Source organism: Muntiacus reevesi, chromosome 2 (genome assembly GCF_963930625.1).
Source record: "Muntiacus reevesi chromosome 2, mMunRee1.1, whole genome shotgun sequence".
In the NCBI taxonomy this organism is placed as follows: domain Eukaryota; kingdom Metazoa; phylum Chordata; class Mammalia; order Artiodactyla; family Cervidae; genus Muntiacus; species Muntiacus reevesi.
In genome coordinates, this window is record NC_089250.1 from 64006906 (window position 1) to 64033581 (window position 26676).

The 26676-nt window shown below is 50.0% G+C and overlaps 1 protein-coding gene across 1 annotated transcript; it reads right to left on the bottom strand.

The window, feature by feature from the left end:
* Window positions 1-114: 114 nt before the first annotated feature.
* On the bottom strand, window positions 115-25984 carry SLA2 (Src like adaptor 2). Its single transcript, XM_065921941.1, has 8 exons — window positions 24394-25984; window positions 21364-21497; window positions 16823-16922; window positions 16375-16461; window positions 14232-14335; window positions 2380-2529; window positions 1517-1649; window positions 115-1122 (listed from the first exon to the last, which is right to left on the bottom strand). Exons 2-8 carry the CDS (start codon window positions 21452-21454, stop codon window positions 957-959), a joined length of 831 nt encoding a protein of 276 aa, XP_065778013.1. The 5' UTR covers window positions 21455-21497; window positions 24394-25984; the 3' UTR covers window positions 115-956.
* Between the last annotated feature and the right edge of the window lie 692 nt (window positions 25985-26676).

Below are 26676 nucleotides of genomic sequence, written 5' to 3' on the forward strand. Positions count from 1 at the left end.
TTTCCCACCTCCACTCTAGCTTCAGAACCCAGTAGGGCAATAGAGGCGGTGGCCTCCCCTCCCCTTCTTTCTTCCCTCTTCTCTCTGCTCACTTAAGCAGCTTCAGCCAGGCCCCTTTCCTTTCATGGGCAGCAGGGAAATGGAGGACTGGAGTTGGTACAGGCAGTGGCCTTGACTTTGTGGAGAGAGGGCTTACCACCCTCTGATGCCCCTGCCCAGGGAATGTGACTGTAACCTCGTTGCAGTGTGCTGGGCTCAGATGGTGTTGTTTTGCATTTGGCCACAAGGTGGCGAGGCTGCTATAGCGAGAAAAGCGTAGCCAGGTTCAAAGGATGAGTTACACAATGAAAGAAACCTGAGAGCTAGGACTGTCCAGAGAAGGGGCTTAACGGGGATGTGGAGGACCTGGACTGTCAGAGGTCTTGCTCTTGGCGTGGCGGTCAGGTGGGAGCTGGCTAGCCCAGGTTCTGCGGCTGTTTAAGCCACCCATCCCCTCTGCTTTCCTGTTCCTTCCAGGCCGCAGTTCTACCTTCAGAGGTGTAGCATTCTGAGTGAGACTGGTCAGTTTTCTTTAAATGGTTACTTTTTCCTCCCTGATGCTGGTGGAGGTTTTCTAACTTGTGGGAGGAGTTGTGGGATGGAGAATGACTCTCGACAGGCAGAAGGAGATGACACTGGAGATCCCAAACTCAGGAACTGACTGGGTCAGACCCCCAGAGGACATCTGGTCTCTTTTTGGAGTCCTGGCCCCGTTCTCAACTGCTCTAGACTTGAACTAGAGGTTGTAGGCCACGTCATCACACTGGGAAGAGGTTAAGTGACTTATTAGGGCTAAGAGGGGAAGGACCAAAGGATACTGGTGGGACCCTGGATGTGCCTCTGTGTCCCAGCCCTCCCTTCCCCTCCGTGCAGCCTTGCCTCTGGGGTGCTCGCTCAGGCTGAGCCGAGATGGGGCTCTAGGCGCTGCAGCCTTGGTTCCCCTTTCGCCGTCTGCTTTCGGCCTTGGCCTCGTCCAAGGAGGTGTCGTCAGTCAGGCTGATGTAGGAGTTCAGGGCCTCCCGGAGCCCCTCACTGAGGAGGGATCCCTCCCCTGCGGCAGATGCCTCAGAGAACAGGAGGGAGCTGTGGAGAGGGGACAGAGCTGAGTCGGGGGCCTCAGCCTCCTCCCCGCCCCTGCCGCACAGTCCCTGCTCTCAGAACCTGTTGGACACCCCCTGGTTCCCTGTTCCCTGTCACATCAGACCCCTGCTTGACCTCACTCAGGGCTGGTACTCTGTTGTATCCCATCTTGTCTGCCCATCCACCCCAGCCACCTTTGTGTCCAGGCATGCCCTATATCCATGCCCGCTTTGGCATCCCTGCTGGTCCCCCCAGCAGACCCGCTGAGCCCGGGCTGGCCTCTGAGTTCAGACAATGCTCAGTGGCTCCCAGGTGTCCCTGAAGGTGACACCCCCAGTCCAGGTTCCCAGGGGTGGGTCCTTCTATGCTCCACCTTCCCATTCCAGGGGCCCCTCACCTGTCCAGCTCTTTCCAGTTGAGTGGTGTCGCCTGCACAGTCACAGGTGGGGGTATCGCCTTGCCAGGGAGTGAGTGAGCCCTCCGCAGGGCACAGGGCTCCTTGAGGAGGCAGCAGATGTCATCTGCCAGTTCTGAGGGAGAGACCTAGATCTTTGACCTGGTCGACTCCAGCCCCACTTCCCTCCCCAGCCAACCACCCTCACCCTGACAGCCTTCCACACTTGGCTGGTGGCACTGGGAGCCCCAAACTGTTCATCTGGAAGCTGAGATGCAGTCAAAGATTCTGGGCTAACTGGGGAGACTTAACTTTACTGTGTGATTTTGGGTAAGTTGAGGGACCTCTTTGAGCCCCAGTTTTCTGATTAGGAAAGTGCTTTGGAAAGAAGAAAGCTAAGGAATGATCAGTCTCCACTTGTTCGGTCGCTATCCGCTCCCTGGAACAGCTGTCCAGAAACCCCCTGATCAGTTTTCTCAGCAGTGGTCTTTCCTTTCTGCCTCTGACGCTGCTGTTACAGGATAGGCACCAGAAGATGCTGAGAATTGACTAAATTCCACAGTAACAACAGCTGTGGGCCTAATTCCTGCGGAGAGAACGTGCCAGCCGTGGGGGACCTTGACTCAGAACCACAGTGCTGGGTGAGGTACTGGCCTGCACACCCACAGGACATCTGAGTGGCTGTCGGTGTGAGATGAAGCCGGGGCTCCCAGGCTGCGTTTCTTGGCACAGGGACTGGGCTGGTGAAAGGGCTGGTCCCTCTTCTGTCTGGATATTCTCCAGCAGGTAAAGTGTCCAAGGGATGACTGACTGCCCCAGAGCCCAAATCCCCATCTACTCTCATATGAGGTGGGGGGCGGCCGTACCAGAGTAATGGTCCACCAGAGCCAGGAGCGAGGGGAAGGTGAGGCGTGGTGAGATGTACAGCCAACCATTGTCAAGGCGCTGGATCCTGTAGTGTCTGATCCGGTCCCAGGAGGCCGGGCGGCTGAGGCGGACCGACAGGGAGTAACAGCCTGAGGAGGAAAGGCTCTGGGTGGGACTAAGGCCATGCTGGGACCCAGCCCTGCCCAGGATGGGAGAAGGAACATGTGAAATGGCCACAGAGAGTGGCCACCAGGCTGAGCCAGAAGGGGAGGGGAAAGACAAAGACTTGCTCTCTTGTTCACAAATAATGACAATACATTCATAACAGCTAGGGCTCTCTTGAGGATGAAATGAGATCAGGCACACACAGTGCTCAGAACAGGGCCTGCCGCAGCTGATGTGAGCATTAAGTGTTGGCTGTTATTATAAACACCCAAGTGGGCAGAAGTGTTAGAACGTGATCGTAGATGTCAGCGAGGATGCAGAGAAAAAGGAATTCTTAGCCTGCTGGTGGAAAGGTAAGTCAGGATAAGCCACTTTGGAAACAGCTGGCATTAACTAGTCGAGTTGAACATGCCCATACCTCACAACCCAGTGGTTCCATCCCGGCATGATCCCTTGCCAATACAAAACCAAAAATTTTCAGAGCAGCATTGTTCAGAAAAGCCCCAGACTGCAAACAGCCCGTATGAACTCAAGAGAATGGTAGATTCCAGAAAGTAACACTATTCAGTGAAAGTGTTAGTTGCTCAGTACTGTCCAACTCTTTGTGACCCCATGGACTATGGGCCACCAGGCTTCCGTGTCCATGGAATTTTTCAGGCAAGAATACTGAAGTGGGTTGCCATTTCCTTTTCCAGGGGATCTTCTTGATGCTGGGATCAAACCCAGGTCTCCTGTGTTGCAGGCAGATTCTCTGCAATCTGAGTCACTAGGGAAGCCCCACTATTCTGTAGTAAAAGGTAATAAGCGCCATGCACACAAGCATAGGTAAATGTTCACAAAGATGAGCAGAAACAGCAAGTCACAGAAGCACACATTCGGGATGATTCTGTTTATGTGACGTTCAGAGGCAGCCAAGACTGTACTGACTATATTGCATGTGTGGCAAAGCTAGGAAGAAAAGAAACTGATGGACACAGTGAAGCAGCCAAGGGCTTCAAAGGTAACGGTGCGCGGTTTGAGCCGACAGGTGGGCATCTGGGTGTTGCTTTATCATCAGCCTTTAACCTGCTGCTGTTGTTCAGTCACTAAGTCATGTCCGACTCTTTGCGACCCCATGGACTGTAGCATGTCAGGCTCTGGTGTCCTCTGCTCTCTCCAGGAGTTTGCTCGAATTCACGTCCACTGAGCCAGTGATTCATGTCCGCTGAGCCAGTGATTCATGTCCACTGAGTCAGCTGTATAACCATCTTGTCCTCTGCTGCCCCCTTCTCCTTTTGTTTTCAATCTTTCCCCACATCAGGGTCTTTTCCAGTGAGTCGGTTCTTTGCATCAGGTGGCCAAAGTACTGGAGCTTCATACATGAACGTTATATACACTGATGCAAGTGACAGAATTTTTCCAGTTTTTTTTTTTTTTAGGGGGGTGGTGGTAGTTTTGGCCATGCCACGTGGCTTATGGGATCTCAGTTCCCAGACCAGGGACTGAAGCTGGGCCATAGCAATGAAAGCCCAGAATCCTAACCACTGGGCCACCAGGGAATTGCCTGTTTTAGTTTTTAAAATCAACTTTATTGATATAACTTATATAAAATGAAAATGCAAATGTTTAAAGTATACAGATGATAGGTTTCAACGAAAAACAGATAACTGGCCATGGTTGAAAAATAGAGAAAAAAAGGACTACATAAAATTTTAACTATATAAAATCAGGCCTAGAATAGTAACTTTCAGCAGATGAGGATACATATGAGAGCTCTCTATAACTTTACCGTGGGATTCATTTCTTCAGTCAACACTTCGTCAAAGCAAACGGGGGTCTCCCCTCGTGGCTCAGTGGTAAAGAGCCCCCTGCCGTTGCGGGAGACATGGATTTGACCCCTGATCCGGGAAGATCCCACGTGCCAAGGAGCAGCTGCGCCCGTGCGCCACGATTGAGCCTGTGCTCTACAGCCCTGGAGCTGCAACTGCCGAGCCACATGCTGCAGCTTCCGAGGCCGCAGGCCCGGAGCCTGTGTTCTGTGACAAGAGAAGTCACCAACCTGTGTTCTGTGACAAGAGAAGCCACCACAATGACAAGCCCACACACCACAAAGAAGAGCATCCACAGCTAGAGAAAGCCCATGCACAGCACTGCAGACCCAGATCAGTCACAAATGGATAAATAAAATTATTTTTTTAAAAAGCCAAACAGGAAGAGGGTTCTTTAGTGGTATAATGGTAATAATCTATTATTACTATCTAAGGACCTAAAGCTATCTATAGCTTTTATTTACTGAGTGCTTACTATGCACCTTTTATATGGGATATAATTCTCATAACCACCCTATGCGGTAGGTACAATTATCCCCACTTTACAGTTGAGAGAACTGGCACAGAGAACCTGGAAGAGGCAGTGACCCTGTCACTTAACCTTTCCCTGTGGAACGCCAACAATATGCAGGAGGGAATTTCCCAAACCACGGGCACTGCTTGGTTTTAGGAAGCTTTTACTTTGAGGAAATGGTCTAAATACTCCATTAAAAGGCAGAGATTTTCAAACTGTATTTAAAAAATACAACTACTTGGGATTTCCCTGGTGGTCCAGAGGCTAAGACTCTGAGCTCCTAATGTAGGGGGCCTGGGTTTGATTCCTGGTCAGGGAATCAGATCCCACATGCAACAACTAAGACCACATGTAGCCAAATAAATAAATATATATTGAAAAAAAATACAACTACTTGATAAACACATTTTGACTATTAAAACATAGGCTAAATGTAAAAGATGAAAAATATGTATCATGCAAACATTAATCATAGGAAGGCTGGAGTGATTATACTAATATCAGAAAAGTAGAACTGAGGACCAACAATATTATCAGAGATAAGAGGATGTCCTGAATTTGTATGCACTCAATCACAGAGATTAAAGATACAGAAGCAAAGCCGAGAATATTACCAGAAGAAAGAGATGTCCATAATCGTAACTGGAGATTTCAACACTCCTCTCTCAGTACTTGATAGGATAGAAAATCAGTAGGGAAATAGAATAGTTGAACAATGCAACCAGCCCGTTTGGTTTAATTAACAAACATTGAAATAATTAAAGGTATGTTTTCTGACTACAATTAAATTATAAATTAATAACAAAAAGATATATGGAAAATTCCCAGATAATTGGAAATAACCCAGAGATTGAGGAAATCACAAGCAAAATTAGAAAATATATATTTTTTTAGAAAATATATTTTTTTTAGAAAATATTTTTAACCAAATAAAAATTTGTGAGCTCAGCTAAATTAGGACTTAAAAATACATTTGTAGCTTTAAACCTTATATTTGAAGAAAAGAAAGACATAAAATAAAGTTTCTACCTTAAGCTGGAAAAAATAAATTTTTGTAGAAAGAAATAAAGCAGAAATAAAAAAAATAGAAAAATAGAGAAAAACCAAATGCAGATTCTTTGAAAAGATTGATAAAATTGATAAACCTCGAGCTAGATTGATCAAGAAAGAAAGGAACAAAACCGCACACACACATCGCCAACATCAGGAAGAGGGAACATCACTACAGAATAGATCCTACACACATTAAAAGGGTAAGGGCATAAACAACTCTATGCCAATAAATTCTACAACTTGGATGAAATGGACAAATCCTTAAATGACACAAATTACCAACAATGATACAAGAAATAGAAAATTTGAATAGACCAGTATCTATTGCAGAAGTTGAATTCATAATTTTAAAACTTGCTGCAAAGATGACTCTGGGCAGATGGCTTCACTAGTGAGTTCTATCAAATATTTAAGAAGAAATAATTTAAATTTTACACAAATTCTCTTAAGAAAATAGAGAAAGTAACATTTTCCTACCCATTTTATTAGACCACCAATTAACTTACTATAAAAATCAGACAAAAACATTATGAGAAAACTGTAGACCAATATCCCTTAATATATATATACATATATACAGACAAAAAAATCCTTAACACACTGTTAGCAAACTGTACCCAGCAATATATAAAAACGATAACACAATATGACTAAATTGGCTTTATCCCAGGAATACAAGTTGATTTAAAAATTGAACATCAGTTGGAGAAGGAAATGGCAACCCACTCCAGTATTGCCTGGAAAACCCCATGGACAGAGTAGCCTGGCAGGCTACAGTCTGTGGGATCACACGAGTCAGATGTGACTTAGCAACTAAACCATCCACCACTACAAAGTGATTATATGTCTAAAGATAATGTGTGAAAAGGATACTTGCTATATACTAGCTAGTTTTTTGGTGGGAGGGTGGGAGTCAAGGAAGGCTTAGGGTTATTTTTTCATCAACTTTCATTTTATACTTAATTATAATGGCCATTATTTTTACTAATACTGTAAAACTATGAAAATGAATAAAATACTAAAAGTTTCATATAAAAAAAACTGAACATCAGTGTTAATGCACTATATTAGTAGAATAAAGGGGGGAAAAAACAATCACCTGGAGAAATGTAGAAAAATAATTTGATACAGCTCAATTATGATTTTTTTAAAATAAAACTACAAATAGAAGGTGTAATAGTTTCCTACGGCTGCTTTAACAAGTTACCATATATTTAGAGGTTTAAAACAACAAGAATTGATTATTTTACGATGCTGGGGGTCATAAATCTGAAATGGGTTTCACTGAGCAAAAATGAAGGTATCGGCAAGCCTGTATTTCTTCTGCAGCCTCTAGAGGAGAACCCCTTTCTTTGCCTTTTCAGTTTCTAGAAGCCACCTGCATTCCTTAATTCATAGCCCCTTATTCCATCTTTATTCTTACCCTCTTGCCTCCCTCTTGTAAAGACCCTTATGGTTTCATCAGGCTCAACTGGATAATCCACCATAATCTCCCCATCTCGAAACCCTTAGTCACATCAACAAACTCTATTTTGCAATGTAAGGTAATTCACACTCACTGGTTTCAGGGATTAGTACCTAGACTTCATTGGGGAACTATACTGCTATCACAGAAGGGTACTTCCTCGTAACCTGACATAGAGGATCTGTGAAAAATCTATAAGTAACATCATACTTAATGGGAGAGACTAAATTTTTCCTTCTAAGATTTAGAACAGAGCAAGAATGTTCTTACAACTTTACTTGTTATATACTAGAGGTCGTAGCGAGTGCAATCAAGACAAAAAAAAAAAAAAAGAAAGGTCTATGAGTTGGAAAATAATTAAACTATTTATAGATAATGTGTGATCATATATGTAGAAAAACCTAACGAAGCTCCAAAAAAGCTACTAGAACTAATAGGTGAATTTAGCAAGGCTACCGGTTATGAAGTCAGTATACTTTGAGAAGTATGGAGTAGGGTCCCTGCTTCCTTTTCTTTGTCTTCTGACTCTGGAGACACCTTGACTTTGCATCTTTAAGAATCTCTTCTGGGGCTTCCCTGGTGGTCCAGTGACTGAAAGTCCGCCTGCCAATGCAGGGGACACCAGTTCAGTCCCTGGTCAGGGAAGATCCCACATGCCATGGAGCAACTAAGCCCATGAAGCACAACTGCTGAGCCGTGTGCTGCCACCACCGAGGCCTGCTCACCCAGAGCCCGTGCTCTCAACAAGAGAAGTCACTGCAATGAGAAGCCCAGGCACTGCAACAAGGAGTGGCCCCTGCTCACCACAACGACAGACAGTCTTTGCAGCAATGAAGACCCAGAGTAGCCAACATTTTTGTCTGTTTGTTTGTTTGTTTGTTTTTTAGGATTCCAAGTGACTTTTTTTTTTAATTTTTTTTATTAGTTGGAGGCTAATTAACTTTTTTTTTTTTTAAAGAAAAGTATCTCTTCTGGAGCTGTGCTGTCACCCTGAAAAAGTTCTCTGGTTGGGAAAGGGCTACATTATCTGAAAATAGTCTCTGGAGGTCAACCAGTGAGCTGAACTAAGTGACCAAGTTCCTCTATGGGGCCTGGTTCTCCAGCCACCCCATCTTGGCCACTGTCACCACAGCTACCAGAACCAGGAAGGGTCCTCACAGCTACGCTGAGGACCTGACTGGCAGATTCAGAGCTAATAAGCTCTGCCAACCCCAAGGGGGGGACAGGTCTCCTACCAAGGCCATCTGTGACCGCTCTCTGTGCCTGGTGTCCTGCTGTCCCATCTCACTGCATGCTGCAGCCAGTCCCAAATATCTACTGCTGTCTCCCAGCTTTAGGATGTCACACCATGTAACACCCCTACATACTATAACCCTACCTGTGTCTCTTAAGACATTATTTGACCTCTCAGATTTGTTTCTTCATCTATAAAGGGGGATAGTAATTGTTCCTGTCTCAGGAGATTGCCACAAGGATTCAGATGGTAAAGCAGGTAAAACATTCAGCAGGGTCTGGCATATAGCAAGCATCCAACACCCCTTATCCATTCTCTGCCTCTTTGCTCACATTGTTCCCTTTATATGGAACACTCTTCCACCTGAGTCAACACCAAGTCTTCCTTTTACAACTCAGTTCCTACTCAGACAACTCTCCAGAGCTCGTTCTCTGCCTGGGAGAAGCCCCAGCTCTCCCTCAACACTACCCCACCCATCATATAACCAACGGTGAGCCTCACGAGGGATGGTTCTAATTTATTTGCCCACCATCTTCCCATCTCAGAAAACAGCAGCACGATTCACCATTACTAAGCTCCTAACCCTAGCATCATCCCTCACAGCTTCCATTCTCTCTTAATCCCCCTTTCAGCCCTACAGAAAAACCTGAATGTACTGGCTACCTTCAGAACAAATCTGGAAGCCAACGACTTCTTACTGTGGCTTCCTACTTTCACCTCATCCCCTGCCAGATCCTCTCTTTGCACAGTATAGGGATCAGATCATGTCACTCCCCTGCTTAGAACCCTCCCTGTCACATTTAAAATAGATCAGAAGCCCTCACCCTGACAACACGTGTGCGACCTGACTTCCGGTGACCTTGAACCTGCTCCAGGCAGGTACCTGCTCCCCGCAGCGGATGCGCCTGTTTACTGGGCTCCTCCTAACTGCTGCGTTCTTGTTCCTTTGTGGCTGTGTGTGCTCAGACATGTCTGACTCTGCGACCCCATGGACTGCAGCCCGCCAGGCTCCTTTGTCCATGGAATTTTCCAGGCAGGAACACTGGAGTGGGTTGCCATTTCCTACTCCAGGGCACTTGCCACGATCAGATGCTTAATTACTATTTGTTCGCTATCCACGTTGCCAACTAAACTGTGGGCAGGTATTTTGCTTTTTCTGTTGTTGAATTCCCACCACTTACAGCAGCGGCTGGCACAGAGTCATCATGCAATATTTGCTGAATGAAATACTGAATCTCAGTGATGAGCACTGGACACAGCCATGATTAAAAGCAGACTTGCGGAGTCCTTGTCACCGTTTGCACGCCAACTGCTGTGAGCACCGACGGTGTGAGGGGGCAGTCTACCCTGCCCCAGGTCTTCACCCTCTCTCCTCCCCTCAGTGTACATACATGCACTCACTCACTCATCCATTTATCCAGTAAATATCTGTTGAGCAGGAGCTGGCACTATGCGAGCCCGGGACACAGGTAGTCATATCTTCGTTCTCTGGGGCATGTGCCAGGGGCGTCTCACTGGCACATGCCTCAGCCAGAATTTTCCTTTATGGTCCTCATCCTTATGTTTAGTTCCCCTGCTCTTAGACCACACACCCGACTTTGTTTTAAGAAATAAATGTCTTGCGGCTACAGAAGAGGTCTTTTCAGGTAGCTATGGGAATTGAGAGCAAAAGGTGGCAAACAACCTGGGGACATGACATTGCAATGGGTCGTGAAGGATGAGTAGGAGTTGGCCAAGTGGAAGAACGGAGGAGGGGGCTTTCCAGGCTGAGGGAGGCTCGTGTGCAAGAATGCAGCAATGGAAAGAACAAGGAGTGTTTGTTCACGGAGTGTTCTCATAGGCAGTGGGTCGGAAGGCAGGCTGTGGTGCAGGGCCATTGGGAGACCCATGGGGAAAAAGGCAAGGTACTGGGGTCGCAGGAAGCTCAGGCAGGCTGAGCCAAGGTCACAGGCTGGCCTGCAGTAACCTGTGGGGTCAGGCACCAGGTTCTCCCAGGTGTTCTGATGATGATGCCAGAAGGAGGGGAGGGGTCCACAGTGGTGTAAGGGATTAGACTAAAAGCTCTGAACCTCCACTGAGACCTCTTAGAAGCTAAGAGCCTGGAGGATGCTGCACCTTGGACCCTCAGCAGTCTGGAGCCTAAGGGCAGGAACCACAACTTAGCAGGCCTGACTCAGAGGAGATGCTTATAAGTGCTTCTCAGCTGACAGAACGCAGAGCTGAGCCCCTCAGGGGCAGGAAGCGTGTACAGCTCATCAATCTCTTATGCTCAACAGAGTATCAACACACAGTAGGACAGCAGGAAGGCAAGAGGGTGGTGCTCTCGGGGTCTGGTCCTGGCGCTGACCTCTGGAACAGTCCTGGGACCTCCAGAAGTCCTTTGAGCCCCTTCACACACCAAGATTTTCAGCCTGACTCGGGCCCTGCCATGGCTCCCTAGAACACAAGGTACGCCAGAGGGACTCTCGGGGAGGATGTAGAGGCCTCTTCCCCTCCCGACTCCAGGCCCTGAATTGTGTTCTTGGGAGCTCAGTGCCCCAGGACTTCCTCCTTGGTCCCCCCACAGGCTCAAAGCTCCTGTAGAATTCCCCTCCCAGAGGTACATCTGCACCTTGGGCCAAAGAAAAGCTGATCCTGGTTTCACCCACTCAGTCGACAGTTAATTACCGTTATATATGACAAGATACATTATGCAAACATGGAAAAACACTGTCTCTCATTACTTGATTTTGGGTTCCCTAGATTGGAACTGTGTTTTCAAACTTAAAAGAACAGGACAACTGTCCGGAGAGCTTGTGACGAAAGCAGATTTCTGACCTCTGCGCCCCACAGGTCTGCGGTGGGGCCCAGGAACACACTGGCAAGATGTTTCCCTGACGATACCTGTACACTCGGGTCTCAGAACCTCCATCCTATGGCGTCACTTGGGCCCCTACAGCTTTAGTGTCAAACTTTTTTTTTTTACCACAAACCACAGTACGAAATTTTACACTGTGACCCAGGACACAGTCAAAATGATTGAAAACAAAAGTTTGATGAAGTAGTATTTTCCCCAACCCCAGTGAGGCACCCTAATGTTTCAACTGTACTTCATTTAAACACTCACCTGTCCAGATTCACCAGTTTAATGGGTCTCAACCTTGGCTGCACATCAGAATCACCCAGGGTTGGGGGTGGAGGGGCTTTTATAGTTTCCAGGGCCCAGGCCACACCCCTAACCAATTAAATCAGTGAGTCTGGGGGTGGGGAGCAGGCATCAGTAATTTATAAATCTCCCCCAGATGATTCCAATACACAGCCAAGGTTTAGATCAGTCGTGTCTGACTCTTTGCGATCCCCTGGACGGTAGCCCACCAGTCTCCTCTGTCCATGGGATTTTCCAGGCAAGAATACTGGAGCGGGTTGCCATTTCCTACTCCAGGGGATCTTTCTGATCTAGGGATCGAACCTGCATCTCTTGCATCTCCTGCATTTGCAGGTGGGTTCTTTACCACTGAGCCACCTGGGAAGCCCATTAGGTCTCGATCTTAAAGTGTGGTCCCCAGGCTAGCAGTAGCAAGCAAGCATCAACTGCGAACTTGTTGGACAGGCAAACTCTCAGGCCCCAGACTTACAAAATCAGAACTGCCTGGACCAGGTCTTTGGTCTAAAAAACCCTCCAGGTGATTCTGATGGCCACCCAGGTTTGAGACCCACTGGTCTATAACCACCGAATTAACCTGATTTCTTGACCCACAAATGGGTCATGACCCATTTTCTTGACAAGCATTCTCCAAAAGGAAGCCCCAGATGAGAGATCAAAAATTAGTAATGGGAAACTGCTGCCTTTCCTGTAGAATTGGTGATTTTCTTTTTTTTTTTTTGATGAGAGCTGCCTTCTGTACTAATCCCTTCTGGCATTGCTGTGGGAAACTTGAGAGTCAAATCTAACCGTCATCCCAACAGTTTTGTGGATCCTTAAGAGATCTTATGGATCCTTTTACACCTTAAACTCATACAGTGCTGGCTATCAGTTATGTCTCAGTAAAACTGGAAGGAAAAAAAAATAGACCCTACGGATTCTTATCTGCTTTCTCCTTTATTTCTCCACTGGTTCCTCCTGTATATATACCTTCTTAGCAAGGGGGCAGAGTGGCAATAAGTTCCGGTCACTATGCTCTTGGGGTTCAGCCAGGCCAGAGAAGGGGTGGGGGTGGGGCAGCTGAGCACTGGAGCACTTCCTGTGGCTTCTCGAGCTCACTGGGGCCTGGTCTGCAGCACCCCTGCCCCCAACAGCACCGCTGTGGTTTCCTGTTTGTAGCTACCGCACTTGAGCCAGCCCCCGACCCTGGTCAGCCTACGGGTGTGTGTGAGGGGGTGATGCTGGTACTTTCTGGAAAACAGTAGGAGGGGCTGGGGAGAGGTGGAGTGGGGACGGGGCTCCTGAAGAAAGGAAAGGAGAGGCAACATGAGCTGGAAGGAGCCCCGGGAGAGAGACTTGAGTAGAGAACAGAGTACGCCCCAGACAACGCATCAAAGTTAGTTCAGTTTAGGACAAGCACACAAAGCCCACCCTACAGAGCCTCTCCCCAGTCCATCCCTGAGGTTGCAATGAATCACCGTTATCATCACAGGTGGGCCTCTCTTGGGGGTCTGAAGTGAGATGAACCTCAGCTGGCTTTGAACCCCAGCTCTGCACTTATTATCTGTGTCTCCCTAGGGAAATCGTTTCTCTTCTCTGTTTCCTCATCTGTAAAATGGGAACATTGTAAGTACAACCCCTGCCCCCCGCAACAGGGTTGTGTGAAGGCAATTAAAGGGCCTAACATAAATGTGAACATTGTTCCTCTCTGTCCCTGCTGTAAGGGACATCCGGCTGCAGTTCAGAGAGTAAGCAAGGGCATCAGAGACGCACTTGACTTCATGTTTTGTTTGCAAAGGCCCTGAACCTGGGGTGGGAGCGGCCCCATTTGGATGTGCAGTGTGACAGGTCTCCATCCCTCTGTGGGCCTCTGTTTCCCCATCTGCACAGCGGAGAGAGGAGGATCATGAGGTGATTCCTAGTGGGTTCTCTGCCTCCAACTGGCTAATGACCCAAAGCACAGAGACCTTGTCAACTTGTCAACATTTTGTCAAGAGATCAGGATCCTGTTGTGTCTTGGGGAGGAGAAATCATTGCTGGTCAAGGCAGGGAATGACTATACTCTCCAATAATTATATGATAAGTCCTGGTTGCCAAAGCGTTGGCTGAGCCTGGATCCCTTCTGTGGGCAATTCACACCCACTTTTGGAAATGCAGGTCATTGCCTCATTTTTTAAAATATTTTCACTTATTTATGTGGCTGCACGGGGTCCCAGATGCAGCACATGGGATCTTTAGTTGTGGCATGTGGAAACTAGTTCCCCAACCAGGGACCAAACCCCGGGCCCCCTGCGTTTGGAGCCACCAGGGGGGTCCCCTCTCCCTGTTGTTGATGGGTTCCCCTGGCATGTGGTCAGTTAGTCAGGCCGCCCGACTTCGAGGCCAGTCTCCAGCCCTTCACATCTGGCCTCCTACCGCTACCCCCGAGGCACATCACACCTGGCTCTTGGCACGGCAGGGACGAGCCCAGGGTGCCGCTGAGCTTACCCACCTCTCCTGGTCTGGCTCTCCCGGATGAGGAAGGCCCCTCCGCGGTTCCCAGGCAGCAGCAGCAGTTCCTCAGCTTTCTCCCGGCTCAGGCCCTCATACAGCCACCTGGGGGTGGGGAGAGACGGTCGGGGGTCAGCCTCGGGGTGGCTGGGCCAGGACCCTACCGGAACCTCTCCTGCCTCTGTGGACCTCCAATCTCAACTGTCGCATGGAGAGCTGGCCTCGGAGTCTCCCAGGCCCCGCAGCTGTGTCCTGGTCCTGGCTCCAGGGCCCTCAGAGGACAATCTCGCAGGGTCAGCCCCAGTCTTCTCTGACTGGAGACCTCATTCCCAAATGGCCAGGGTCTGGGGGCAGGTTAGGTGACCCCAGAGCCTCTCCTGTCACCCACCCAGTTCCCCCAGCGCCCCTACGCCATTCACTCACATTTCTAAGCCTTCACCTCTCTAAGAATTGTTCCTTTTTTTTTTTTAAGTTTAGGGAATATTTTATTTGAACAGTTTAAAGTTTAACTATGTAGCCAAACGGTGAGCAGGAGAACATTTACCCATTATCACTGAAATCTCACTGCCACTGGAGCTTATTTGTGGGTTGAAAGTTTGGAACTAGAATGTTCAAGACATTCTAAAATTTTGAGGAAAAAAATCACGTAGCCCACGGATCTCCATACGTGCTTCTGATGCTGGGATTCTTGATAATTCTGAGCCCACATCTTCCTTCTCTCTTCATTTAATCCCTCACCCATATATGTCCACGGGGGACTTCATTGCCATGGAAAGTTAAAGGAAGTTTAGCAGAAATTTTTTGGCGTACTAGTCCATCTGTGTCACACTGTCCCCAGAGTCATTCCTAGGTTGTTGCTGTGGTTCAGTGGCTAAGTCGTGTCCAGTTTTTTGTGACTCCATGGACTGTAGCCCACCAGGTCCTCGGTCCTCCACTATCTCCGGAGTTTGCTCAAATTCAAGTCCACTGAATTGGTGATGCTATCTAACCATCTCATCCTCTGCTGCCCTCTTCTCCTTTTGCCTTCAATCTTTCCCAGCATCAGGCTGGGGGGCCCAAGCAAAGCCTTAAGAAGCCAATTTGATGGAAATGGCTGTCATTCTCTGAATTTTCAGTCTAAGCCAGAGTCAGGGTTGAGTTGATCCCAAGTAAATAGAGAAGCTGTGATTCTCTTGGTGCCAGCAGCAAACTTAGCCTAATTTTATAGCAAGTAAAATGCATCCCTTCATAAAGAGGCTACGAATGAAGTCATGGCCAGAAAGGGGACTGACTCTTAGAGGTAGTCAGTGTCTCCTCAGTTCAAACTTCAGTGTCAGCTTTGGACACAAAACTCTGCCCAGCAGGCCTAGGCCACGGAGAGACATGTAGGCCAGGTGGGTTTCACCCGACCTCTGTGTGAACTGATTCTGTGAGGGGTTCTCATGTCTCAGGATCAGAGCCAGGCATACCGTGAAGCTTCAGATAGTAAGGCCATCCCTGAGTTCTGAGTTTTCCTCAGAACTGAAGAGCGGTTGTCACAGCACACACAGTGACACGTTCCTGGCTCCAGGTTATTCACTGCCTTTCTCTCTCGACACAGAATTTGCTCGGGAGTCAGTCTGTCCCTTACTCTTGGCAAAAGATGGCTCACACTTTGTAAGAGACCACGTGTGCCCAAGTCCAGTCATCCCAAGTTTTAAACGCCTCTTGGAAGGACCACCCGAGGAGGCTCCCTGGGGACATTGACGCTCAGCATTCTCCACCACCAGATTCTTGCTTGTGTGTGTGTGCTAAAGCACTTCAGTCGTGTCCAACTCTTTGTGACCCCATGGACTGCAGCCTGCCAGGCTCCTCTGTCCATGGGATCCTCCAGGCAAGAATACTGGAGTGGGTTGCCGTGCCCTCCTCACCAAATTCTTGGCCACTCTCTAAGGACCAGGTGCCACATCTCCATGAGGCCTTCACAAGCCCCCTCCCCTGGGCTCCCAAGCCTCACAAGCTGACCTAAGAGAGTCAGTTGTCAGCTCCTCTGGAGGACAGGGTCCTGGCCTGATTCGCCACTGACACCAGCTCTACTCAGATAAGACTGGGTGTACAGAACCACACTTGTGGGAGGAGACAGCAGGAAATCCCCCCCGAAGGCAGGGCCTGGGGTGGGGACTCACCCATGGGAGATTCTGGCCACGTGGATGCTGGGTACGCTGTACTCTCTGCCTGAGATGTCTGACAGCACCGTCCACCAGTCTCCATCCCTGGAGAGAGAAGGATGAGGGGGCCCCCTTCTCAGAAAGGTCAGGCCCTGGGAAGTGCTTCTGGGGGATTCATTGGGACCCTCCAGGCTGGGTCCTGTGGCCACCTGTCCCACCTGAGTGTCCCAGGTTTCCTTGCACCAGCCAATCCAGGTACCTCTTGGGAAGCAGATGTCTGATTCAGGGTCCCTCCCCACTGTTTCTCTCTGCAAGAGTGTCAAGCTGTAGACACTCAGCTTGTGTGAGCTCAGAACCAAAGGCCACGCTCTTTTCTCCTAGAAGGTGCCTCTCCTTCCATGAGTGCATCTTTAGGGATTGGGGGAAGGGACAGAGCACCCCACCCAGTGCCCTTGGAAGGACTTACTCCGAGACGATGGTCAACGGCTCACCCAGTCTCAGCGACAGCTCTGCCTGCTCGCCCACTGGGAAACTGCCCAGGGCCACAGCCTTGGCCTGGCTCCTCTCTGGAGGGAGGGACAGAGGTGGTCACCTTCTGGCCAGACGGGAGGTCCAGTGGAGGCTGGGCTCCTCCATCAGTCCTCCCACAGGCACCAGGGGTGGCATGTCTGCTGGGCTCCCAGAGGGTGCCTGGATCTGATGCTTTTCCACAGCGCTGTGTAGAGCCCTAGGGCACCCAGACATCTCCTGGGGCCCCTCAGAGAGAGGACTGGTGCGGCAAGGGGAGTGGGGCTCCTGACGACAACCCCCCTCTTTTTTTTGACTGTGCGGGGTCTTTGTTGCAGCGCATAGGCTTTCTCGAGTTGCAGCAAGCAGGGAGGGACAGAGGTGGTCCAGCTAGTTGCAGTGCGTGGGCTTCTTGCTGTGGTGGGTGGAGTATGGGCTCCAGAGTGTGTGGACTCAGTGGTCGAGGCGCATAGGCTTAGTTGCCCTGTAGCATGTGGGATCTTAGTTCCTGGACCTGGGATAGAACCCGTGTCCCCCACACTGGCAGGCAGATGCTTAACCATTGGACCACCAGGGAAGTCCCTACAACCCCATTGTTACACAGATCATCATAGGAGATTTTGATAGAGGAATTCTGCTGCTCAGCAAACTTAAAACTGACAGTTCTAAGCAGGTATTAGCCTGGATTTCTGAGCTCAGCTTCTGAAAGGCACTGATGAGGTGGTTACCAGATGGACCAGCTTTGAGGGGCTGGGAGGGGAACACAGGAGGGTGAGGGCTCCTCGAGGGGCCCAGGACATCACCCATCTGGACGGGCACTGTAACTCTGGAGTGCCTGCACGTGGGGAGAGTGGTTCTCTCGTGACTTCTGTTCTGAGCCACAGGCCCAAGTCTGTGCTGTCCCCTCAGAAGTGCAGCCCCAGGCCCGCTGAGACAGGCCTGGCCCAGAGCAGGCGCCCAGCAGAAGCGCATGGCTCTGTCAAGTGTCCAAGTCATACACTTGCCATATCTTGCTGAGCACCTGCTGTATGCATCATCTCTCTTCAGCCCCATGACACAGCAAGGCGACTGAGGCTCTGCAGGGCGCTCTGCTGGGAGTCCTTCTCCACCCACGGGCCCAGGGTGGGTGGACTGGCCTGCACAGCACAGCTCTGAAAGGCCCAGGCTGCCTGGGAGGCTGACATGCAAAGAGGGAGTCACAGAGACAGAGCCACCCCCACCCCGACCCCACTCCACCCCACCAGGACTGGTCCTGAGAACACAGGGGCCTTGAGGCCTAATCTTGAAGTTGGAGAGCGGGTGGCAAGCGGCTGCCTTTAGCACAGGATGTTCATCCCCTCGCCCCACTGGGGCCCAGACTGTCCCGTCTAACTAGACCTCCTGACGCCTGTCCAGGCCCACTTTTACTGAAAAATCCCATCCTACTGAGCACCCTTCACCCACACCCCAGTGGCCCCCCTTCCATTCCTCCTCGTCCCATCTCAGTAGGGGCCTCTGCATCAAGCTATGAGAAGCAGTCAGGGCCAGAAAGAAAGGTTTATGTAACTCACAGATGTCCCTCAGGGCCTGAGAGGCCTCTGTGAGGCCCTCTAGACAGAGCTGGGGCCCCAGGAAGTGAGGGAGGGAGAGAAAAGGACAGACAAGGACCCAGGGGACGGGGCGGGGCAGACTCAGAGCTGGACTCTTTATGGGGGCTGAGGGCCTTCAGGACATGGAGATTCTGGAAATGGACCGGTTCCTGCATGTTCTCCCAGACCCACGTGGAGATCCCCTTGTTGACCCCAGATTGGAGTCCTCAGAGCCTGGGGCCTGGCCATCCCACAGGGCAGGGGAATGCCTGATGCTCAAATACATGGTGCGAGTAAGTCTGAGAGTGTCCTGCGACAAGAATGGAAGCAGGTGGCCAGAAGGGCCCCTTTCCCTTCTGGAAGCCCTGGCTTTGCATTCCCAGGAGCCACTGAGTTGCACATGCTGCCCCCTGATGGGCCCTCTCCAGTGACTGAGTCACCTTCATCCTTCACTCTTTGGAGGAAATGAAATGTCCCTTCCCTGACAAGCCCCTCAGCTCACACTCTGAATCAGAGACCCTTAAAACTGTCACAAAATCTAACACAATTGTAAATGATGGCTGCTTTAGCTCCTGTCTCGGGGCTATGCCAGCCTTGTCCACAGCTGTGGCCTGTCCTTCCCCTGGAGGTCCTGGGAGGGGGGGTACCCTGTTCCCCTCTGTTCCCACAGGCAGGGAGGGCCCCAGCACACCTGCTGAGGGTCACCCCTCTCAGCTGCCTCGCTGTGAGTCAGAGCTGCCTTGGGGGCACTGCCTGTGGCTTGATTCAGAGGAAACAAGGTGGAGGTCTGTGTGGTTTCCAGATCTCTTCCTGCAGGGCCCCAGACTCTGGGTGCACAGTGAGTGACGAAGAGGAGGCAGCTGCCTGCCCACCAGGTGTCTGCAGGGTCCAGGTGTCGATAACACCTGGATCTGGGATCTGGGGGAGGCTGGTATTAAAGAAGGGAGGATACTGGGCCTTCCCTGGGGGTCCAGTGGTTAGGACTACTGACTTCCACTGCAGGGGGCACAGGTTTGATCCGTGGTGGGGGAACTAAGATCCCACATGCTGTGCGGTGTGGCCAAAAAGAAAACAAATTAAAAAAGAAAAAAAAAAAAAAAAAAGGAGGATATTGGGGATGCAGGCAGAGAAGTGGAAAGGACGCCGCCAATGTAGAGGACTTCTCAGATTGGGGGCAACACCCGCCAAACATCCAGACTGTGGCTCTGCACTCTCCCACTTCTGTTTAACTGTGTGGCTGGTTCTTCCTCCTAAAAGTGATGATGGTTTAGAGTAATCTTGTTATCTGTGATGGTTACTTCTGTGTGTGAGTGTGGCTAGCCCACAGTACTCAGATATTGGGTCAAATACTAGTCTAGACGCGGCCATGCTGCTGCTTTTTTTAGAGGAGATTAACATTTAAGTTAGTTGTTGTTCAGTCATTAAGCTGTGCCCAACTCTTTGCAGCACCGTGGACTGCAGCACGTCAGGCCTCTCTGTCCTCCCTGGAGTTTGCTCAGCTTCGTGTCCATCGAGTCAGTGATGCCATCCAACCATCTCATTCTCCACCACCCCGCTCTCCCTTTGCCTTCAATCTTTCCCAGCATCAGGGTCTTTTCCAGTGATCTAAATCAGGAGGTTTTGAATTACCCTCCACAATGTGAGTGGATCTTCTCTAGTCAGTTGAAGACTGAGAAAAAAAGTCTGATGTCCTTGGAGGAAGAGAGAATCCTGCCCCCAGGCTCCACTCTGGAATCAGCAGCATCAACTCCTCCCGGGTCTCCAGCTTGCTGACCTGCCTTGCAGACTTCAGACTGGCCACTCCACAACTGTGCGGGGCAATTTCTTAAATTCTCTCTTACACATGTGTGCACACACATACTCTACTAGTTCTCTCTCTCTCTGGGGGCTGCTGACAAATGCATTATCAAAACCCCAAATCAGAAAGTGATGTTAAAAAAAAAAAGAAAGTGATGTTAGAAAGGATTTGTGGGCTGTTTTAGGGAACAAGAAACAAACTGGGGCTATAGTTCTAACATCAAAGTATTAGATACTGCAGGATATTTTGATGGCCTAATCATCTTAATCATCTGACTCACTGGAAAAGACCCTGATGCCAGGTAAGACTGAAGGCGGGAGGAGAAGGAGACGACAGAGGATGGGATGGTTGGATGGCATCACTGACTCGATGGACATGAGTTTGAGCAAGCTACGGGAGTTGGTGATAGACAGGGAAGCCTGGCGTGCTGCAGTCCATGGGCTTGCAGAGTCGGACACGACTAAGCAACTGAACTGAACTGAACTGAATCATCATAAAAACAGACATTTTTAGTCAGGACTACCTTAGAAAACCACAATGATAGGTTCAGCCTATGCCTTGTATGAACTCACTTTTTCCAGGCATCATAGCTCTATTTTGCTTCAAGTATTTCATAGCACCTCTCAGGATAACAGCATCACCATCCAGCAGAACTTTCTGTGCTGATGGAAATGTTCTATAATTGTGTTGTCCAATAAGGTAGCTACTAGCTACATACGGCTGGTGAGCAGTTAAAATAAGGCTGGTGTGACTGAGGAGCTGAATCTTTGATTTTAATTAATTTCAGTCTAAACCGAAATAGCAACATAAGGTTAGTGGCTGTGGTAATGGACGGCGCAGCTTTGGAGAGCAGTGAAAGTGGGCTGGTCTGAGAGCTGCAGCTCAGTCTCTGGATAACCTGAGTTAGGAGGAGGGAAGCCGTGGGAGATGCCTGGGGGCCCATCACACCCTCCGGTTCGCTCCTGTCACCCTCTCACATATTCTAGTTTATCTGTTTTAATGTTCTGATCACTAATATGTACGCTCCCCCAGAGCAGGAACCCTGGCTGTGTGGTTCATGGGGAGGCAAACGCTCAAAGCTGTGTTGATACTTAAAGCTGTGTTGGAGTGGCTGCCCTGGGGCCCACAGCCTACCTGCTTGCATGGGCTCAAGATCTTGGTGTTGCACACACGGGCTGAAGCTTGGGCTTGGAAGGGCTTTCCCCCTGCTGGGCTGACTTCCCATCGTTCCTCAGAAGAACACTCAGGAGCACATCGCCAAGAGAAATCTGAAAGAGATACTGTGATAGGGACGTGCCACAGCTGCCCGAGCCTGGTGCCCAGGCCCCCGCCTCCTCCCGCTCCTGCCCACCCCCCCTCCACTCCACCCTGGCCCAGCTCAGCCCTGCTGACCTCCTGGCCAACACAAGGGAATGAGATCCCTCCTGTCAGGACCAGGCTCCAGCCCCTCCCCACCAGACTCTGAGGCTTTCTGCAAACCGGAACTTGTTCTCTTTCCATCCCATCTTTTCTATGCTGCAGCCATGCTCCACTCAATGTTTCTGGGCCTTTCCCTGTGTGAAGTCCCCTCCCACTGGCTGGAAGACCCTTTTCCCATTTCCGGCCTGTCTGTATCCCACCCTCCCCAGGAAGTTTCCCCTGAATCCCCCAGCCCTAGCTGCTCATTGCTATGGTTCCTCAGAACCACTACCTGACCTGGGATCACATTCTGTCACCTGGGAGGCAGGGGCCAATGACAGGACAGAGTTCATTCCTTCCAGGCACACCGGGACCCATGGCTAGGTGGGCAAGGGGGATCTGAGGGGGCTTGGGAGCTGGCGTGTCTCGCAAGCTTAGCTGACACTGAGTAGCTAGTGTCACAGGGCAAAGTAAGATGCCTGGGAGACTGTATGACACAGTGATGACTTGCAAGTCTTTGCAGGATTGGTTGTCGAACCATTTCCCTCTCTTTGCCTCCATTTCCTCATCTGAAAAAGGGGATAATGACACCCACCATACGGGCCTGAGAGATAACGCGTGTGAAGAGGCTAGCCAGCGCCTGCTTTTCCTTTCTCATACCCTGAATGTCACTTCACCAGAGGCTGTTTCTGGGGACCTTCTCTTGTGTCCCTCTCAGCTCCCTGCTGTGCTCTTCCCAATTTTTAATTATTTATGTACTGGGGTGCTTGTTTAACCAGTCACGATTCCATAGCATGCTGTGAACAAGGATCTATCTCTCCGTTTGCCCATTTCCTCAGCATTTTCACCCACACATGGCACTTGATGCACATTATCTAAATGGATGGAGTGATTATAAGCTCTTTGGATAGGTGTCTTATCCTTGTTTGCTGTTTAATCTCTAAGCTGTGCCCAACTCTTGCAACCCCATGGGCTGTAGCCTGCCAGGCTCCCTTCTCCATGGGATTCTCCAGGCAAAAACAGTGGGGTGGGTAGCCATTTCCTTCTCCAGGGGATCTTGCCCATTATCCTTAGAATAATTTAAATTCTCAGGTTTCCATGGTAATGTTAATTTTTTCAAACAATATATTATTAAGATGTTGAAGGAAGGTGGTTTCATTCTTTGAGACAGTTTCAGTCTTTTCTTTATAGAGACAGGACAAGATTACAGCAGTGTGGGGACACAGCAGGCTCCATCCTGCCTTTGAACATCTCCCCACCCCTGGGTGAGGACAGCTGCTCGCCATGATCGTGGAGGGGCTCCCATGGCCTCACCAGCCATCCTGTCTGAGGAGTAAAGGTCCTGCTTTAGAGGTTAGAACATTTATCTGTGAAACCCATCTGCCGTCTCATGCCATCGACATGGTGAAAACAGGATCTGTTTGCTCTCCCTCCCGGGGGAGCTCAGGCCCACCCTTAGGGGATGGCTCCCGGCGGCCACTTCCTGCTCAGACTTGGGAATCCTGAAACCTTGGCAGCCCAAGCTGGTGCTGCTGCCTCCTGGGGTCTCTGCTTCCCTCAAGGTCAAGGCAGCTCTTCATGGTCAGGTTTTCAACAGTCCTGTTGGTCCCAGCCTTTCCTTCCCCCTTGGGTATGAGGTACAGACATGGGTTCAGAAAACTCCTGGGACAGATCACGCCTGGCTAGCGCGAGGGCTTAATTCAGACCAACCAAACTCGAGCTGTGTGACCTCAGGCAAAGCAGGCAACCTCTCTGAGTCTCATGTATGAACCTGGGAATAATACTACAGGTTGTGAGAAGCTGAGCAGCCCGGCAGGGAGTGTGTGTTCAGTGAAGGTTACTTTCTTCTCCTTGAGCAAGACAGTCACCACGGTTACCAACCACACTAAACCCAGAGGCTTCTTCCCGCTGCAGGTGGGGGTGGGGGCTGGGCCCACGGAGGCAGGAGAACCCTGCACTCAGGCTGCCAGTCCCTAGCACTCTGCCGGCTCCCTTCACCTGGCCAGGTCAAGGTCGGGAAGACTTCTGGGGGCAGCCGTGGGTGGGCAGACCTAGGAGGAGGTGGTGGTATTGGCCCAAACTTCAAGAGAAAGAATCTAATAAAAACTGTGTAAGTATCTGAACAACTTACTCATGTTAGGCACTTTGCAGGGGCCCAGGCATGGGCGGAAGGAAAGAGTTAAAGACAGCTGAGGTCAGCACATGGCCCACATTGTTTTGATCATCACACTTGACCTTTTGAGAGATCGGCAGAGTTTGGATACCATTCCAAACAGTGACCAGGGCCCAGAGAAGGTGACCTCGAGTCTTCTGTGAGTGTGTGCTTCTGAAGATCATTTCTCAGTGGTGGAGGTAAGTCACAGATTTGGACTGAGCTAAAGGGAGAACCCCTGCCCTCCCTTTTAGCTGAGAAAGATCAGCTGAAGACCTTTTTGAGAGTAACTGTAGACTCCGGGACTGAACGTGCCTTCAGAGGTTATAATCTAGACTTCTCGTATCCACTGACACCATACAGCTATCGCTCAGATAGGGTCCCCACGTCACACAGCAAGTTGGGAACTGAGATGGGACCAGAATGAAAAGCAGCTGGAGGGAACAGCAAAGGGGGAGAGGAGGACCCTCAGAAGCTGCTTCTCACAGTCTCAGCAGAACCAGCTCCCCTTCCCCTTGAGCTTATTTTCCAACCATACAGCCCACTCCGTCTTGAGGGGACCATCCTTCCTCACAGTCCCAAGGCCATCGGAAAACACAAACAAGCATACTTACTGGTTTCCTGTCATCAGAGTCTTGGGGCGGGGGCCCAGCTAAGATGCATGCTTTAGCTGAAGAGGTTGGAGCTCTCGGTGGGGTGGAAAGTCTTCTGGAAGTCTACCAATGTCCTTGCTTCTAGGCCACCCAGAAACCTCTTGGCCTGTGAGAGTCTTCAGGGAGCTTTGGGGAGCTCGGCATCTGCCTGTGGTAGCGGTCTGTAGCCCGGGGATGGGACAGGAGCCCCGTGCTCCTCAGAGACCTATGGCTAGGTGGCCCTGTCAAATATAGCCAGGCGGGGAAGCAGGACCCACGTCTCTGAGCTCTGCTGCAGGGTCCTTGGGGCTCCCGGCTCACATCTGCAGGCTCTGTGGTTCTCACAACCACCCGTTTCCTCTGACGGCATCACAGACCATCAAGGAGCCACCTTCCCCAAGTTCCTGTTTGTGGGGGAGAAGCAGCTGCCGTGTCACGATCCTGGAGAGAGAGGTTTCTCATCTGGCTTTGGGGTTTGGGTCTGTTCTGAGGGACACAGACCCAAGGTAAATGGGTAGCCAGGCTTCCCTGATCGTCACCATCACCTGAGGGGGCTCGCTAGTCTCAGATCCCTGGGACCCTCCCACATCTTCTGAATCCAAGTCAGCAGAGAAGCAGCCCCCAGACTCTGAATCTTCACCACTCCAAGAGATTCCTCTGGCTGGCAAGTATGGGAAGCAGTGCCATGAAGGGATGTGTCCCAACCTTACTGTGTCTAGGAAGCCCCTTGGGGATCTTGTTAAACAGTAGATTCTGGTTCTGTGAGTCTGGGTGAGGCTCAAGATTCTGCACTGCTAACAACTCCCAGTGGATAAAACCATGTTGACCATCTGGGAGCCACACTGTGTAGCAGGACCTGGACAGTGGTTCTCCAAGTGTGGTCCCTAGGCCAGTAGCCTCAGTATCATCTGGGACTTCGTTTCATAGGAGGATTCTCAGGGCCCATCTTAGATCTACCCAATCAGAAACTCCACGGTGGAGGGCCAGCAACCTGTCTTCACAAGCCCTCCAGTTGATCCTTATGATGCATTCCCTAACCTTGAGACTCACTCTGCTAGGATGAAGAATCTCTGATAAAACTGTCTCGGACTAGTGTGCTTAAATAAGTTACTAACATTCAAATAAATTTAAATAAAAATCTCAGCTCATTAGCATCTAAATAATCACACCCACTTGTTATCTCCCCTTTGGGGGGCTTAGCAATCCTGGAGACGTGCTTTGAACACAAAACTGTCATTCACAGACAATGCAGCCTGTTTGGGGCCTTGCTGTACCTGGGCTCATGGTCTCCCTTTCTCCTGGGGAAGGATTGTTTGAGATTTAACTCCTGAGGCATGTGGCGTGGAGAGTGGAGGGCCAGAGTGGAAGGGCCTCCCCTCTTTAAGAAAGTTCTAACCAGCATGCTAGAGTGGGTGACGGCCCCCCAAGGATGTGGCCTGTGGCTGGGAGGGACCTGATCGCAGGCCCAACCCCCTGCTCTTGCCGCCACACCACTGTGATGTCCATCTTTCCATCTGACAAACAGTGTTTCACACTGGCCTTAAGGAGCGGTCTATGAGCAGGGAATGACATCTCTGGTCTCAAAATAATCCTACCATATGCTCTCCTGTTCCACTCAGGGAGGCACCTGAAAATCAGAGAGTTTAAAGCCTAGATGTGCTGCTCTATTAGTTTCTTGACTATTTTTAAGTTAGTTACCTCTGGGCCTGTCTTCTCATCCATAAAATTCCAATAGGTCTAACTTCCTGGATCAGAGGAGGGTCACACAAGATGATGAAAGGGCTCGATCTGCAGTAGGTGCTCAATAAAAGCCTTAATAAAACATGAACATGCACTGATTCTGGAAGAACTAGGAACCTTGTCGAGTAGGTGTCTCTGGCGACACCACCTGACTTTCCTCAACTGTTCTTTGTAAAATGCACTGCCCACTTCGCAGAGCTGCCACAAGAACTGGGTGAGGCAGTTTACATGGAAAAGCTTAACACAGTCATCGTGTGTAGCGTCTACCTGGCCACTTCCTTACCTCTCACAAAGTATGCGCTCCAACTTTTTTCTTAAAATATTGAATAGAAAGAATGAAAATGAGAAGAGGATGAGTGTGGGAAGGACCAGCTGGGTGTAGTCAGCTGGGGCCTGACTCCAGGCACAAAGCCAAGCTGGGAAAGTGGCAACCATCCGCACCGTGCGGCCAAGAGGGCTGGAGCCGGGCGGGTTCTCAGAGCAGCCGTGGCCATCAGACCACCTGCAGCTCTGGAACTGCGTGTC